Source organism: Abramis brama (genome assembly GCF_963993115.1).
Source record: "Abramis brama genome assembly, chromosome: 22".
Classification (NCBI taxonomy): Eukaryota; Metazoa; Chordata; class Actinopteri; order Cypriniformes; family Leuciscidae; genus Abramis; species Abramis brama.
Window position 1 is genome coordinate 9,168,251 of NC_139984.1, and position 15,289 is coordinate 9,183,539.

The following is a 15,289-nucleotide window of genomic DNA, read 5'->3' on the forward strand; positions in this document are numbered from 1 at the left end:
GAATTATAGTTAAACAACTCTCAGACTGGACAGTGTCATCAAAGAGGTTTCTATGAAAGTTCTCACTGGAGACAAATGGCATCCTGAGGTAAATATGGAAGCATATCCGGAATTGAGAAACTTTTATTTGCATTGCATTTCTATTTTTGCAACTGCTGTGATGAAATGATATGCTATCTGCTCTTCCACACTTTCCCAGGATTGTGTTTCATATAAAATAAATCCAAAAGGAGAAAATATTTCCAATGGTTGACATTATGCACTAGGCTAGCTATATTTATAAATGAGGTGAGCTCATTTTACAAAACATTTCAAGAAAAGGTACAAAACATTTCACCTCTCACATCCATACAGGCATTTTAAGACTGTATGACACAACATTTTAAGTGAGGATTGCTTCAGCTGGAGCAAAAAAAGACATTAATCAAACTATGACGAGTGAACACGCAAGAAACTACAATACCCACAATGCACCTTGAAGTAAAACCACGCGTCGGTCGCACACAATGACGTATGAACATTTAGCGGGCAGAATCAAAAACGGGCTGTTTGTGTTTAGTGTTTAGTCATTAAGCAAAACGCGACAGTAACGACACTAGTAAGTCAAGATATCAGGGTAAATATCTCATATGATGGTCAATGAAATAATTTGCTTTAGCTATATAGACGTTATGTAACATATTGACAAAATTGAGTTCTCACGCAGTCTTCATAGATTAACATTGGGCTGCGTGTAAAGGGAATATGCCATTAATATTAGTGTATATTGTGAATGTGGCAAGTGCTAAAGTATTGTTCGCTTAATAACCGTGTCTTGTTGATTCAGACAGGCGTTATGCAGAGAATCAGTCGCCTGAAGCGGGAGATGCAGCTTCTCAGTGCCGAACCTCCTCCGGGAGTCTCGTGCTGGCCGGTCGAGGGACGGCTGGATCAACTACAAGCCCGTCAGTCTGCCTTATCTTCACATTACATGCCATATCTAAGTAAATCTTCAATACTGACAGCATCCTCACTCCTGTGTTTGATATAGAGATTGTTGGAGGTGCAAACACTCCCTATGAAGGAGGCCTGTTCACACTGGAAATCAACATACCTGAGAGGTGAGCCTACAGTACACATCCTGATGGTCAACACTGATGGAGGGCAATTTGTGTAAATAAACTTTATTTAAATGAAAGCAATGTATTATATTTTAGTTCAATACTAATTTGTCCTGTATTGTTTCATATTTTGAGCGGATTTCATGTATGGTATTCACCTCTAAATTATGCACAATTTATTTCTACAATAAATAATAGATATTATAAAATTTTAAAATAGAGTGCAAGTAGACTAGTGACATCTGGTGTAAAAGCCATAGGAATGTATCACATCACATGTAGTACCATGGTTTAACTACTAACCTAGGCTATATTTATGAAGGACTAAAAATGACAGAACGAAAAATAATTAAATAAAAGTAGAAAGAAATAAATAAATGCAGAAATAATAGTGAAAATAAATACATTTTGGTAATATAAATGGCTATTTCTGTATTTTTACATGTATTTATTTATGCATTTCTATATGTATTTATTTATATATTTATATATGTATTTATTTATACATTTATTTATTCCTACATTTATTTATTTCTGTATTTCCACATTTCTACATTTATTTATTTCTGTATTTCCACATTTCTACATTTATTTATTTCTGTATTTCCACATTTCTACATTTATTTTTCCCTGCGCATGTATGCTAATTGACCAATGGCTAAGCCACGCCCCCAAACGCGATGAGCCAATCACAGTACACATAGCTAACCCAATACACTCGGACATTCTCTGCTTCCTCGTCCATTGCAATCCATTGCGGTTATCAGTTTTCATTTGTTTTTATGTTTTTTCTTGTCATTTTGGCTTTTAAACAGCGTGTGTGTGTGATTTTGGTTGGGTGACAGTTGTAGGTTAAAGTTTGACAAGAGTTTACAGTTTGACAAAAGCACAATGTTGTGTTTTACACAAATATAAGTAGGCTAAACCAGTGGCGTAGGCAGAAATTGTATTTTGGGCGGGCCATTGAAAAAGTGAGTGGGCCTATAGTTTTTCTTAGAAAAAATATGACTTAATAATTAAACCTTAGAGAGTAGAAAAAAGAATAGACAAACTGCAAAAACAGTTACACCTTTATTTTGCAATATTCGACAAAGACAATAACAAAACACTGTTCTGTCATCAAGTTCAACCAACAGAGCTCAATAAAGGCTGGACAAACCACCAGCATAGACAATAACCTGTCTATTTTATTCAGGCTAGTCAGCACTCAGCAGTGCAAAGACAGTTCACCCGAAAATAAATTAGGCTAAAAATAAAAGAAATTCAAATAATGAAAACTCTCAGCAGAGCACGGTTTGAAATAAATAACAACACACTCCCTAATTTCTGTTAAATCAACCATATACAATGCAGTCAGCCTGGTGGAAATTAAGCTTTTGTGCCAAAAAAAACCTACAAAAAATACAACCAAGGAAACTGTCCATACCCCTTTGATGAGAATCTCCTTTATTTTCTATTCTTGACAGTGCAGGGAAATACCTTCAGATTGGGTTGTGAAGGTGGTTCATCAATTGCAGTTAGATCGGCGGGTAAACCCGCGTCAGGCTGACCGGGAGAGAGCACTGGCACTGCCGCCAGGGAGAGAGCGGTGGCCGCCACAAGAAGGCTAACTTATGGCGTGTTCACACCAAACGCAAATTTAATTATTTGCGCGAGTAGATTACATACAAAGTCAATGCGCTGATGGCGGCCACCGCTCTCTCCCTGGCGGCAGTGCCAGTGCTCTCTCCCGGTCAGCCTGACGCGGGTTTACCCGCCGATCTAACTGCAATTGAACATCGGCACAATAATGGCGTGTCTTCTTCCTCAACTCTTTTTTTTTTTTTTAAATAAAACATTAAAGAAACTTGTTTAGCCATTATTGTGGCGATGTTAATTGCTATTTTTTACAGTCTATGGCTAAAGGCCGCCAGAGCCCGCCGCTCAGAGATTCTTCTGTCGCCCTAGCAACCATAGGCTTTCTACAACTTGCTTCAACAATTCCATTTTATTCGGAAAACAAATTAAACACACACACACCAGTCAACAATAATTCAGGTTTATATTAACATATTTTCTTAAATACATTTGAATAATAAAAATAAACTAAAAATGTATTTTGATCAAACTTGCCTGGGCGGGCCAGTGAGTAAAGTGGGCGGGCCAGTGCCGCCCTGGCCCATTACTGGCTACGCGCCTGGGCTAAACACTTTGCAGTTTTAATTATGTCCTGTATGAACAAAATGGAGTATGTTTTTATGTTTCCACTGTTCGATCGCGCCCGCTCTCTGACACACACACACACACACACACACACACACACAGACACACACACACACATTCCAGCAATGCAATCTTGACATCGCAGCCTGTTCATTATTCTGCGCTCACACCAAACGCGAATAGAGCGTCAAATTCGCGCGTATCCGCGTCTAGTTCGACGCTTGAACATTTTGAATCCAAAGCGAATAGGACGCGCGTATAAAGCGAGCGTTTGAAGCGAAATAGCATCAAACTATAACGTTTACACTGTGAACTGTAAATCTTTGTTCTGGAGCTGAAGCTTATCGACCTTCTCAACAATAAAATTATTAATATAACCCTCCAATGCATATTTAAGGCCCTTTTGGTGACATCGAGATGATATATAATCTTTCTGTCTCCAAGAAATCATCAATTGCCTCCTGTGAAATGTCTCCTACTGTGACAGCTGCCAAAGCGCCTGTTACCGAATGTTGACTGTTTGTCCGAGTGAGTGGAGGGGGCGTGGCTTAGCCATTGGTCAATTAGCATACATGCGCAGGGAAAAATAAATGTAGAAATGTGGAAATACAGAAATAAATAAATGTAGAAATGTGGAAATACAGAAATAAATAAATGTAGGAATAAATAAATGTATAAATAAATACATATATAAATATATAAATAAATAAATATATAAATACATAAATATATAAATAAATGTATAAATACATAAATAAATGCATATAGAAATGCATAAATAAATAAATAAATACATGTAAAAATACAGAAATAGCCATTTATATTACCAAAATGTATTTATTTTCACTATTATTTCTGCATTTATTTATTTATTTCTACTTTTATTCATTTATTTATTTATTTATTTTTCGTTCTGTCATTTTTAGTCCTTCATATATATTAGCACTGATTGCAATTTTCTGAGCCGATTCTGATTTTCTTTCAAATAACTATTGACAAACAGAAATGTTCTTTTCTTCAATGCACAATTTTATGTTGTTAAAAAAAAACAAGTAATAAAAACTCGTTGAGTGTTTTAGCGCAATTTTCTGACCTCATGGGATCACAACACTAAGAGATAGTAAATCTTTTCCTGGATTTTTTTTGTGCGTTCCCGAGATTAGACCTTCCTTAACATAATGCCGAAAACCCGAAGTCTCTAGGTGGTCTGGTTGAGGAGTAGATAGAAGTGCAAGATTGGTGCGCACAGACAGAACAGAAATCATGAGTTAACAATCGCAATTTTGTCCGGTGGAAAATTGCGCTAAAAAAGACACAAGTTAAAGTCAGTAATAAAATAAGACCTAATAAACTCATTGCAAACAACAACACAAATAAATGCAACAGATATGAAATAAACAGGTTATTTTATAAGTTTTTCAGGTGGGTCTAACAGTAGGTTAGTATTCTGGTAAGAAATACTACAGAAATTAAAGTAATCAAATGTAAAATAACACTGGATATTCTTCATTGTAAAAATTAAATACAAGATTTAGATTAATGCTTGCAATTAAAGTTACAAAAGTCGAGTGCAGCAAGTGATTTACTTTTGTCTTTTGTTCTTTGATTAAAATGACAGACCGCTGCAGGTTTATTAGGCTACTGTCACTTTAAGAGCTTACGCTCAGATCCAATATACTGTTACACAACATGCGTTTTCTCTCAACCATTTACATAGTTAAAATGATTAAAGTCTACCAGAGCGTTAAATGATCTTAGCATCAATGTGCAATTTTATTAAATAGATTTTTGACGCGTTTAACACTTCTCTCATGTTTGAAGGTATCCGTTTGAGCCGCCGAAGATGCGTTTCCTGACACCCATCTATCACCCCAACATTGATAATGCAGGACGCATTTGTCTTGATGCTCTGAAATTGCCACCAAAGGTAAAGCCTGAATATATAATTGAACTCAAACCATTAATATATATATGTTTTGCAAAACATAATTTATACATGACACTTGTAGTGATATTAACACTGACAGTAGACATTTTTTTATGCACATTTGTTGCTATTGTAAACTAGTCAACCTGGTATTCATGCATTTTCTTTCAAAGGGAGCGTGGAGACCCTCGCTCAACATTTCAACACTACTCACTTCCATACAGTTACTGATGGCCGAACCGAACCCCGACGACCCACTCATGGCTGATATAGTAAGTTAAGCTGCTGTGTTCCCTCAGTTTAAAGATCAAATGTGCAACTTATGGAATTGAAATGTTTGTTTGAACTGCACAACATAATTGACCGAAACCAGGGAATTAAGTTGGGGATGAGCTGTTGGTTCAAACAATGATTTTCTTTACTTCATGAGGTGTTCTGACTGTCATTGTTCTTGGAAATTAATAGTGTCTTACATATTTTCCAGTCATCAGAATTTAAATACAACAAACCACTTTATCTAGAGAAGGCAAAGAACTGGACGGCTGAACATGCAATCCAGAAGAACAAGGTACGATTTGTGCTTTTGTGTTTCAACTGTCTAGCAAAGCCTGAGCTCAACACACACTGTCGTTACACACATGAGCCACCGGGGGGAGCCATTGTTGTTTCATTCTTCACTCTCTTTCCCTTCCCTCTTGTGTTTGAAGGGTTGTGTGGAGACAGAAGAAAAGACTTCAACTGAGAATAAAAATAAGAAAACTGCACACAAGAGAGAAGCACTTACTGCACAGGAGAATTTAGAGCATACCAAGAAAGTATGCATGCAGTAGGTTTATATTTTACAAATGACTGATACAAAATTAAGTTGTTGTTTGTTGTCTTTTTAGTATGGTTAGTTTTCTTGTTTACTTTTTTTGTTGATTATGTGAATGTAATAAAATATATTTAAAGTTACACAAAATTTGCATCTTCTTGAATTGTTCATTAGTCCTCAATACATTTATAGCATATGTAAAGAGCCTACAAATGTCAATATAAAATTTTATCTAAGTACACATTTATTATACTTTACAATCTGTAAAAGATCCCAACAAAACTATATTGCAACCTGTTTAAATCACTCATGGATCTGTTTATATCTTCAGTTTATGGCACTGACTTTGTTTGCACTTCTGCTGAGGATTTATTCACTTGTGGTCTGAAAAAAGGTGATTATTACAATAATTATAGCAGTAACAAGTAGTAACCAATAAACAAGAAATAAGTTTTTATTTTTGACAATGTAAACATATTTAATACTATAATGTTGGTAGGCAAAACCTTTCAGCGCTGTTGCATGATTATTTCTGAAAATGCATAACACGATTTTTAAGTCAACATGAAAAGTTGTGATAGACTTTTATTTCATATTGTGTCATATCAGAGTGAAATGGCTTTTGAAACAAGAAAAATATGTGACTGGACTTGATTTTGTCCATGTGGAATTGATTGGATGGTTGTGGTTTGCTATTGGTGGATCTCATGTGAGTGACAGGTTGCCCCGCCCTCACGCCAGTAAAGAGAAGAGAAGAGATGTCCCTGCAAGTAGGAGGGGAATTTATTTAGATTAAAGATTATGAGGGCACGCACATGAATTAAAAAAAAAGTGCACGGATAGGCTACATAATTTATAATAAACTACAATATTCAATAAATAATAAGAAGTTTCAACAAATGATTTCACTGTGACTTTAAATGGCTACTTATGTTAGGGACTCCTTGTGAACTTAATACAACCGTCAGAATGTAAAATATCATTGAGGTTGATTTTAGAAATAATTAAGCACTGTTCCAGGTATTTGGGGTAAGTAAATAACCTTTAGAATATGTCTTATTGATGTTTTTTGTCGTAACTAAATCAATGTATGGACGCTTCAGACGTCGTTCGCGCGGTCGGTGCCATTTTCACACGATCCCTTATTTACTGCAGGAAAGGAAAGCTCGTCGAACCAGCGCACATACAGTAGCCTAGCCTACATAATACTGCTGTTTTATCAACTTGCGTAGACTGTTTTTGATTAAATGTGTTGTTAACTATATTTGTAGTAGGCTATAGTTATAAAATCGTCAACGTAATTGTGCTATTACTATATTTTGTAGGACAGACTGTCTCTCCCAAGAGAAGCCCGTCCAGGAGAAAGTAAATAGAACAAAACTTTACTTTACCTGTATGAGTTTACATTAGACTAGAACGCAGAGAATGGACCTTGCCTTCATATTTCATAGTCCAGCACATGCAGTGTCGTAACTTTGAGTGTGTGCGCGCACAAAACAATATTAAGATGTCCAGAAATCAATTTCAGTACTAGCCTACATTGAGTTTAATGTAACGCTATAGATCTAATTTTTAATGTGATAGTTGCAGATACAAATGCCTAAATGTCATTTTCGTTCATTTTTTATAGTAGCCTACTTGATAATTATTTTTCATTGTCACAGAATGAATAGTGTTTATTTAAAAAAAAAAATGGCAGTCTTTATGAAATTATTTGAATTGCGTTCAATTCTGTTTTGGTCATAACACATGTTTGTGTGTAAAATAAATGTTTTGTTTTGTGTGCATAGAAATGCTGTCTAACAAAGTGGGCAAACAGCTGGGTCACCCCACATATTCTTTAACTGGATGGTTAGTGAGCAAGTTCTTTAAATGGCACAATCAGATTTTGGAGGAGAATGCAGTGAAATTGTGCAACATACAACCCAACGACACAGTGCTGGAGCTGGGTCACGGGCCGGGCCTCGGTCTTCAGGAGGCCTCGCAGCTCCTCGTGGGCCCGAGAGGGAAACTGCTGGGTGTGGACTACTCACAATACATGCATCAGATGGCCAGCAAGCGCATGGAGGAGCAGATCTCCAGAGGAAAGGCTGTGTTGTATCACAGTGATGTGGTGGCCATGCCGATAGAGGAAAACACTGTTGACAAGGTGTTTCACTGTAACTGTTATTACTTCTGGCCGGATCTCAAAGCGGGAGCGAAAGCGATCCACAGAGTGATGAAACCAGGTGAGATGAGTGATTTAACCAAATCTCTAAACCAAAAGCAATATGTGTTTATTATAGGCACACTTTAAGTAGGCATAATAGATGAATTAAGAATAGAATGAGATTAACAGGGTAATGTGCCACCTTTTTTTTTTCAACACATTTATTAAATGGTTGTGCTCTCAGTAATCTTAATGGACATTTAAAATGGCATATTTGGCCATCTTACACTTCAAAATAAAGGGATCTAATAGCAGAAGTGCCAGGGGTGTCAAACTCATTTCTTTGATGGCCACTGCCCTGCAGAGTTTAGCTCCAAAATAAACACACCTGCACCGGCTAATCAAGAGGTGTGTTCGACTTGAAGCGGCGCTGCACAAACCGATCGTTTAATGACATTGAAGTACCGCAAGAGCGATTCGAAAGCACATGGAGCCATCTTCTCTCTAATCGATCACGGTACTTTGATGTCAGGATTAGAAACTTCTAGGCATGCATTTTGGCAATGCTATCTCACGACTACGATTTGTCTAAACCCCCGTGATGAGTAGGTTTAGGGGCAGGTTCAGGTGGAGGTCATTCGTACGAATTCATACGAATTGGGCAACTCATAAAATATGTACGATTTAGCAAAAATCGTATGAGTGAGGTCGTATGAATTCGAACGAATTAGCCACCTCGTAAAATTCGTTAAAACAGGTTTTGGAGCTAGTTGGAGCTAAACTCTGCAGGTCAGTGGGCCTACAGGAGCGGCGTTTGACACATGTGCCATAGAAGAACCATTTTCGGTTCTCCAAAGAACCTTTCAGTGAATATTTCTTATAAGAACTATTTTTGTATAAAGTGTAAAGACCATTTTAATAATCCAAAAACCTTTTTCTGCAATAAAGAACCTTTTGTGGCTCCAAGGATGCTAAAGGTTCTTCATTGAACCATCAGTGCCAATAAAAAACCTTCATTTTAAGAGTGTATCATAACATACCACAATTTTTAACATTCAGAACTAATTATTTTCTGTTCCTCAGGTGGAATTATGGTTACAACTCTCAGACTAGAGAGTGTTAAAAAAGTAGCCTCGAAGAACATGTTAAGCGGGGAGAGCTGGCGTCCTGAGGTCTACATGGAAGCGCTGGAGTCCTCTGGGTTCACAGATGTCCGAATGGAGAACAAAAGAGAGAAACTCATCACATTTCAAGCTATTTTTGCCACTGCTGTGAAGTAAAATCACTGTGTAATATACTGATATGTTAAAATAAGATATCTGCCCTGTCAAACTTTCTCAGGATCGAATATACTCCAATTCATTGTTGAAATTAAACGGTGGTAGTAATAAATAATGAAGACAACTGGTCAATTAAAAATATATTGAAAATGAAATGTAATGCATATATTTAGCAAAATGATTTTCTAGAAGATTAAGCTATGGACATTAAGTGGCTTTCCTGGGGTAATGACGTGTTTCCACGGTTGAAACACTGATTTAGCGATTAAATGAGACATGATACAGTGTTTCGTTCAACATTCCTTCTGATGTTCATTCATGATTTCGTGCTATAACTAGCGGACCTAAAGATGATATTTTCATGGAAATTCTTAATACGAATACAACCTAATCTGACTTCTTCACCACGGACAATTTAAACAACTTCCAGTTGTTAAAAATAACTACAGTATTTTGTGGTAATTACCTGAATACTTACAATACAATACAATACAATACTTGCCCGTCCCGTCAAGAAGCTGCTATCACTACCTCAATCACATATAGATGTTCTGTTGTTGTCTTTTGAGCGTAGAATCTATTTCTCAGCGGCACAGCATATACCTGACACGACTCCCAAGTTGCTCTTTGCAGAAATTACGTTTTATTCACGGCCGGGAGATCACTGGCCACAACAACCAAGTCAGTCTCCTGAATCGAAAGATACATGTACATTTAAAATCATACAGGTGAGTAAAAATCAATGTCACTCAAGTCTTCTTCACTGTGATTTGGTCTTGTGATTGGTTTGTAATGATCTAAGCTAATCATATGACTGTTAGTTCTACTGTGTTAAACACTTTTTGGTTAAATATACATAGATTATAGATTCAGGGCCCACAACTTAAACGATTTCAAGTATTTAGTTGTTTATTTGTACATAATTTATTTGGGCTTCCAGCTCATAAAACCCACGAAAACAGGATTTCAAAAAATTTGAATATTACATGAAATCACACAGTAATTACACAGTGATACCATGGTCATTGAACCAGGTTTTGGTTCTTTTGGCAGTGTGGGCAGGTGCAAATCCTGCTGAAAAAAAAAAATCATCTAAAAAATATCATCTTTTCCATGATATTCTAATTTTTTGGAAAGGGTCTGTAGAATGCGTGAGCTTACTAGGGAATACCAATATGGTGGTGCGGTGGATTCACTTTTTATGACGTCATGAGAAATCCAGTTCTCTCTCTCGTTCAGCGGACCGATTCCAGTTTTACAAGTACAACACTGTTCTGATAATGTTCGTGTATGTGGTCTTTATTAAGTCATTCGTTTTTAAAATCATTGAAAATAAGCAAGTCTTTAAAACAAATCAATGCTTAAGTTGCCTTAACAGAACACAAAAGAAAATTTTATTTAATAGACTTTTTCCATTAAAATGAGAGTACCAGCATAACAATTAGGGGACATTCTACCAGAAGCGTACATTTTCTATCCCAAAAAAAAAAAAAAAAAGTATTAATAACCTTCAACTTTAACACTGACTTTAACAAAGGAGATAGTGAATAATTGTAAATTATTGAAATCCCACCTCGGCACATAATAATTTTTGAATAATAAGCATTTTAATATGCAGTTACTCTTTAAAATGTCAGGCTCCGTCACAGACATGGCTGATAATGTAAGTGTGTTAAAGAATATGCTCTCTTCTGCACAAATATCATCATTTTAATGAGGATCTGTCCCTTATTGAAGGAAACATATAATTCATTAAAAAAAAACACAGCTATCAGGCTGATTTTGCTTGTTTTGTGGGCTCTTAGATAAAGAAGGACCATCAGGTTCACATAATGTTGTTGAATAAGGGGCTTTTGGGGTAAAGTTTGGTACCAACGCATTATTGTAAATATATAATCCAGTCTTTACTATAACTATATACCCATTTCAATAATTGTTATAATCAAAATAGCCATTTTTGGACTAAAATATACTTTGTGACAGGACTGACCGTGGTGTGACAGGGTTGACAATGTTGTGACAGGACTGACATTTTTTTCCATCAAGCATTACGAATTACATTAAAATGACCAGATTTTCTCTGAAAAACTAAAAAAACTAAATGTTTATAATTTGTAGTAATATACTAAAAATCTGTATTTAAATAGTGGATAAGTCTTTATTAATAAAATTAATCAAACACAATTAACAATGGGAAAAGATAGTCTCGATTTTAAAGAGTAAACAGTATTTTAATTCTCTAATAGGCCTATTATGCATGAGCCACTTTAAACCTGTGTAGGCTACAAGTAAAATTCATTAATATATCCTATATATGTTATCATATATCTTTACCCAGATTCCTTATTGAATCACTAACTTAAGAGCTGTATAAGAAACAATACACACAGCACACTTGTCTTTGGTGTTATTGTATTAATTAATATTGTTGTACAAAACCATTGTTTAACAGTTGAATCTTTTTTATTTAAAAATTGAATAATGATGAACAAGTAGCAACACATAAAGCACATTTTTAAACGAGTTCAAGATATATTCTTTAAATCATTAACTATTAAATCCTTACAGGTAATACTAAACTGATTCAGTTATGTAAGCTTTTAAAAAACACATAACAAATTGATGTATTTCATGGATCAGCATTTCGACGGCCCGCCACTGTCTTTGCCTCTCAACTGCACTAACTGGTGCCATTGGAATCTGTTTGAATTTCATTGATTACTCATTATTATGCAAATATACAGTTATAAACATTTGTTCTTTTTTTTTATAAACAAAACACAACTTAAAATGCAGCTCATCTTTGTCGCAGACAAAAGAGAGATTTGTATCTATCATTTATGAGTGTTTGCAGCAAAATTAAATTGAATCTGAATTGAAATTAGGCGTTTATTCAAAATAAATAAATAAACAAATGTTAGCAGAAGTCAACATATTCATCTGCAATGAAACAAGAAGATTACCTGTGGTATTCACTACAAACAAGCAATGTATCAGGCCCCGTCACAGAATGTCAGGCCCTGTCACAGTGAAATGTGACAGAGCCTGACGTGACAGGGCCTGACAGTCAGACATTTTAACAGCTATAACTCAGCTATTTAGCATGCTAGCATAAAAACTGACAACATTTCAGAGAGTATTTACACAAAATATTTAATTTGTTCCAAATCTAAACCTATTGACATACATTTTCTGGGACATTATTGCGTGACAGGAACTGACGTAGTAGCTCGACCTCAGGTAAAAACATGCAGAAATGCTTAAAATTACAAAATTCAAGGACAGAAATTACCTCTGGTTGGTGTCAGTGTGTGATGAGAGGCAAATGAGGTCACTTCCTGTGATTTGGGACCTTAAAGACATATCACACACTTTTCTTGGAATCTTTTATGCAAGTGTGACAGGGCATGACAGAAACCCGGGGACACTTCTAAAAAATCAATTTATTTATTATTAATTCATTTTACTGAAGATTTTAATCGAATAATACAAATTATAACATCTTAAATGTGCTATGGTATTGTTTTTTCTATGAATTTCAAATGTATAATTATTATTTATATGATGTATAGAATTGAGATTTGACCTGGGACAGTACATTTTAGGGGTTCTTAATTTTAAAAACTGTTTTTTAAACAAAAATAAAAAACAATTTAATCAAATACATAACATATTCTGTTGTAAAACCCTCTAAATTAATTCACTGTATGACAGTTTTGGGAAATATGTGGATTACACCAGTTTTATAAAACAATAGTAGTGCCAGGACAGCAAATGTACGTTTCTGGTAGAATGTCCCTTAGGGTGAAAATGCTTATTTGAATTGCTATAAAAAGGTTTTGCATTAATGACAGCATGCAGTTCACAAGTTAGTGATGATTAGTGATGCTAGCATAATTTGAAAATGAAACTTTGGCCCTAAACATTTAGATGCCACTCTGACCCAACATTTAATAATTAAAACAATGTGCAAATTATTTTCTGTTCCTGAGGTGGAATTATGGATACAACTGTCAGACTAGACAGTCTTAAAAAAGGAGCTTCTATGGGAGTGCTCACTGAAGACAAATGGAGACCTGAGGTCTACATGGAAGCGCTGGAGTCCTCTGGGTTCACAGATGTCCGAATGAAGAACAAAAGAGAGAAACTCATCAAATTTCAAGCTATTTTTGCCAGTGCTGTGAAATGAAATTCCTGTTATGTCTTGATATGTAATAAGATGTCTGTCCTTCCACTCTTTCTCAGGATCCAACCTACTCCAATTTGTTGTTAAAATGTAAACATTTAAACTGGCTGTAATAAATTATTTTCATGACAGATTTATTCAATCATTTATTAAATTCAAGTTAACATGTCAAGTAACAATATAGCATGGCATGCAATATAGCAAAATTATTCTAAGCTGACTACGAACTATGGACATTGAATGTCTTTCCTGTAGTATTGACTTTTTCTGTTACATCTGGTCATGCCGTATTAAAGAGTGAAAATAACATTTATTGTTCGAATTTCGTCATAAAACTGACAGAATTTGAAAGCTGAGACTTGGGTTCACACTGCAAGCCTTAGGGCTCAACTCTGATTTATTGCTCAGGCCCGGTTTACACCTGTGAAGATGGGTTTAGGTCGATCGGATCACAAGTAGTCTCTCTTGTCCACTTTCAACCACTTCTGTCCTGATTTCTTTTGAGAAGAGGGTCTATGGGTGGGTAACTGGTGATTTGTTGAATGTGTGTATGTGCAAATATATATCGTTCATACAGTTCAGGCCAGGGTTAGCTCACTAACGTTAGCCACCTAACGTTATCTATAAAACGTACTACAGGATATGTAATTGAAGGGCATTGCTTTCATCAGGAGTGCTCACATTCTAACGTCACATTTACCATTATAGCAAGCAAACATGTATCTCTAAAAAAAGAACTTAGCAAGCGCTAGCTCACTAGCCACCTGGCTACAAACGTACCTTGCCTGAGTTCTGTATGCTGGTGAAACTTTATGAACTTCAGCTAAATCACCCAGGCATTAGCTTATCTGTCCTACTGGCGTCATGAGCGCTCGCATGATTCTAACGTTACATTTACCATTAGAGCAAACATGATTCAGTGAAACAACACGTATCACTTAACATTCTAAAATAAAAGTTTTAGGATAATGGGAAATACTAATGTATTCCTCTGACTGTCAATCGCAATGTCACATACAGTCCTTCTCTTTAGTGACCCCCAGTGGACGTTTGTGTTTCAAAACTGTAGCAATATGTACCTGGTGGTACATATTTGTGGCGCTGCAAAAAAAGTGTGCAGAGGTATGTTTTTCCTATGAGACCAGGTTGGCTTTACTATTTTTTTTTTTCCTAGTATAATTATTTTTCTCTCTTTCTCTCTTCTTGTTTTTCATTTTTATAGAGTTGCCTGTTCTTTAGGAAATTTATATGGATTCGTATTGCCTTATTTGTGTTTAAAAAATAAAATAAAAATCTCGCCGGAAGTAGTAGGTCATCCGGGTACTTTTTGTCTACTCTTTTATGAGTACTGTGAATTCGGACATACTTCTTCAGTCATACTGGTTTCGGATGTTTTGACTGTTATTGCTTTATCGTTCTTCTTGGAAATGAATGGTGTGTCTTACATACTTTCCAGTACTCAGAATAGAAATACAACAAACCACTTACTCTAGAGAAGGCAAAGAAATTAACGGCTGAACATGCAATCCAAAAGAACAAGGTACGATTTGTGCATTTTTTATGGCTATTATATGTTATCTGCAAAGTCTGAGCTCAACATACACTGTCATTACACACATGAGCCACTGGTG

At 35.7% G+C, this 15,289-nt stretch overlaps 2 protein-coding genes across 5 annotated transcripts; both read left to right on the forward strand.

Annotated features, from left to right (window-relative positions):
* Positions 1-488: 488 nt before the first annotated feature.
* On the forward strand, positions 489-6,184 carry ube2t (ubiquitin-conjugating enzyme E2T (putative)). 2 transcript variants are annotated; one of them, XM_084100037.1, is made up of 7 exons: positions 489-616; positions 827-944; positions 1,031-1,100; positions 5,124-5,229; positions 5,403-5,501; positions 5,714-5,797; positions 5,937-6,184. In XM_084100037.1, exons 2-7 carry the CDS (start codon positions 836-838, stop codon positions 6,057-6,059), a joined length of 591 nt encoding a protein of 196 aa, XP_083956163.1. In that variant the 5' UTR covers positions 489-616; positions 827-835; the 3' UTR covers positions 6,060-6,184. The 2 variants fall into 2 exon arrangements, with proteins under 2 accessions (XP_083956163.1, XP_083956164.1); XM_084100038.1 differs by having other exon boundaries at positions 499-598.
* Positions 6,185-6,771: 587 nt separating this feature from the next.
* Positions 6,772-13,789, forward strand: LOC311073844 (putative methyltransferase YdaC). Of its 3 annotated transcripts, XR_014604215.1 has the most exons (4): positions 7,152-7,408; positions 7,834-8,271; positions 9,276-10,200; positions 13,465-13,789. XR_014604215.1 is itself a non-coding variant. In XM_084099876.1 (3 exons), the coding sequence occupies exons 2-3, from the start codon at positions 7,836-7,838 to the stop codon at positions 9,470-9,472; spliced, it is 633 nt and encodes a 210-aa protein (XP_083956002.1). In that variant the 5' UTR covers positions 6,772-7,072; positions 7,834-7,835; the 3' UTR covers positions 9,473-10,952. The 3 variants fall into 3 exon arrangements, 2 of the variants coding, with proteins under 2 accessions (XP_083956002.1, XP_083956001.1); XM_084099876.1 differs by lacking the exons at positions 7,152-7,408; positions 13,465-13,789 and adding an exon at positions 6,772-7,072 and having other exon boundaries at positions 9,276-10,952; XM_084099875.1 differs by lacking the exon at positions 13,465-13,789 and having other exon boundaries at positions 9,276-10,952.
* The last annotated feature ends 1,500 nt before the right edge of the window (positions 13,790-15,289 follow it).

Coding starts and splice junctions, on each gene's coding strand:
- ube2t (XM_084100037.1), top strand. CDS start 836: ATGCAGAGAATCAGTCGCCTGAAGCGGGAGATGCAGCTTCTCAGTGCC. Junction 1,101..5,123: donor GAAATCAACATACCTGAGAG/GTGAGCCTACAG, acceptor TCATGTTTGAAG/GTATCCGTTTGAGCCGCCGA. Junction 5,230..5,402: donor CTCTGAAATTGCCACCAAAG/GTAAAGCCTGAA, acceptor TTTCTTTCAAAG/GGAGCGTGGAGACCCTCGCT.
- LOC311073844 (XM_084099876.1), top strand. CDS start 7,836: ATGCTGTCTAACAAAGTGGGCAAACAGCTGGGTCACCCCACATATTCT. Junction 8,272..9,275: donor CCACAGAGTGATGAAACCAG/GTGAGATGAGTG, acceptor TCTGTTCCTCAG/GTGGAATTATGGTTACAACT.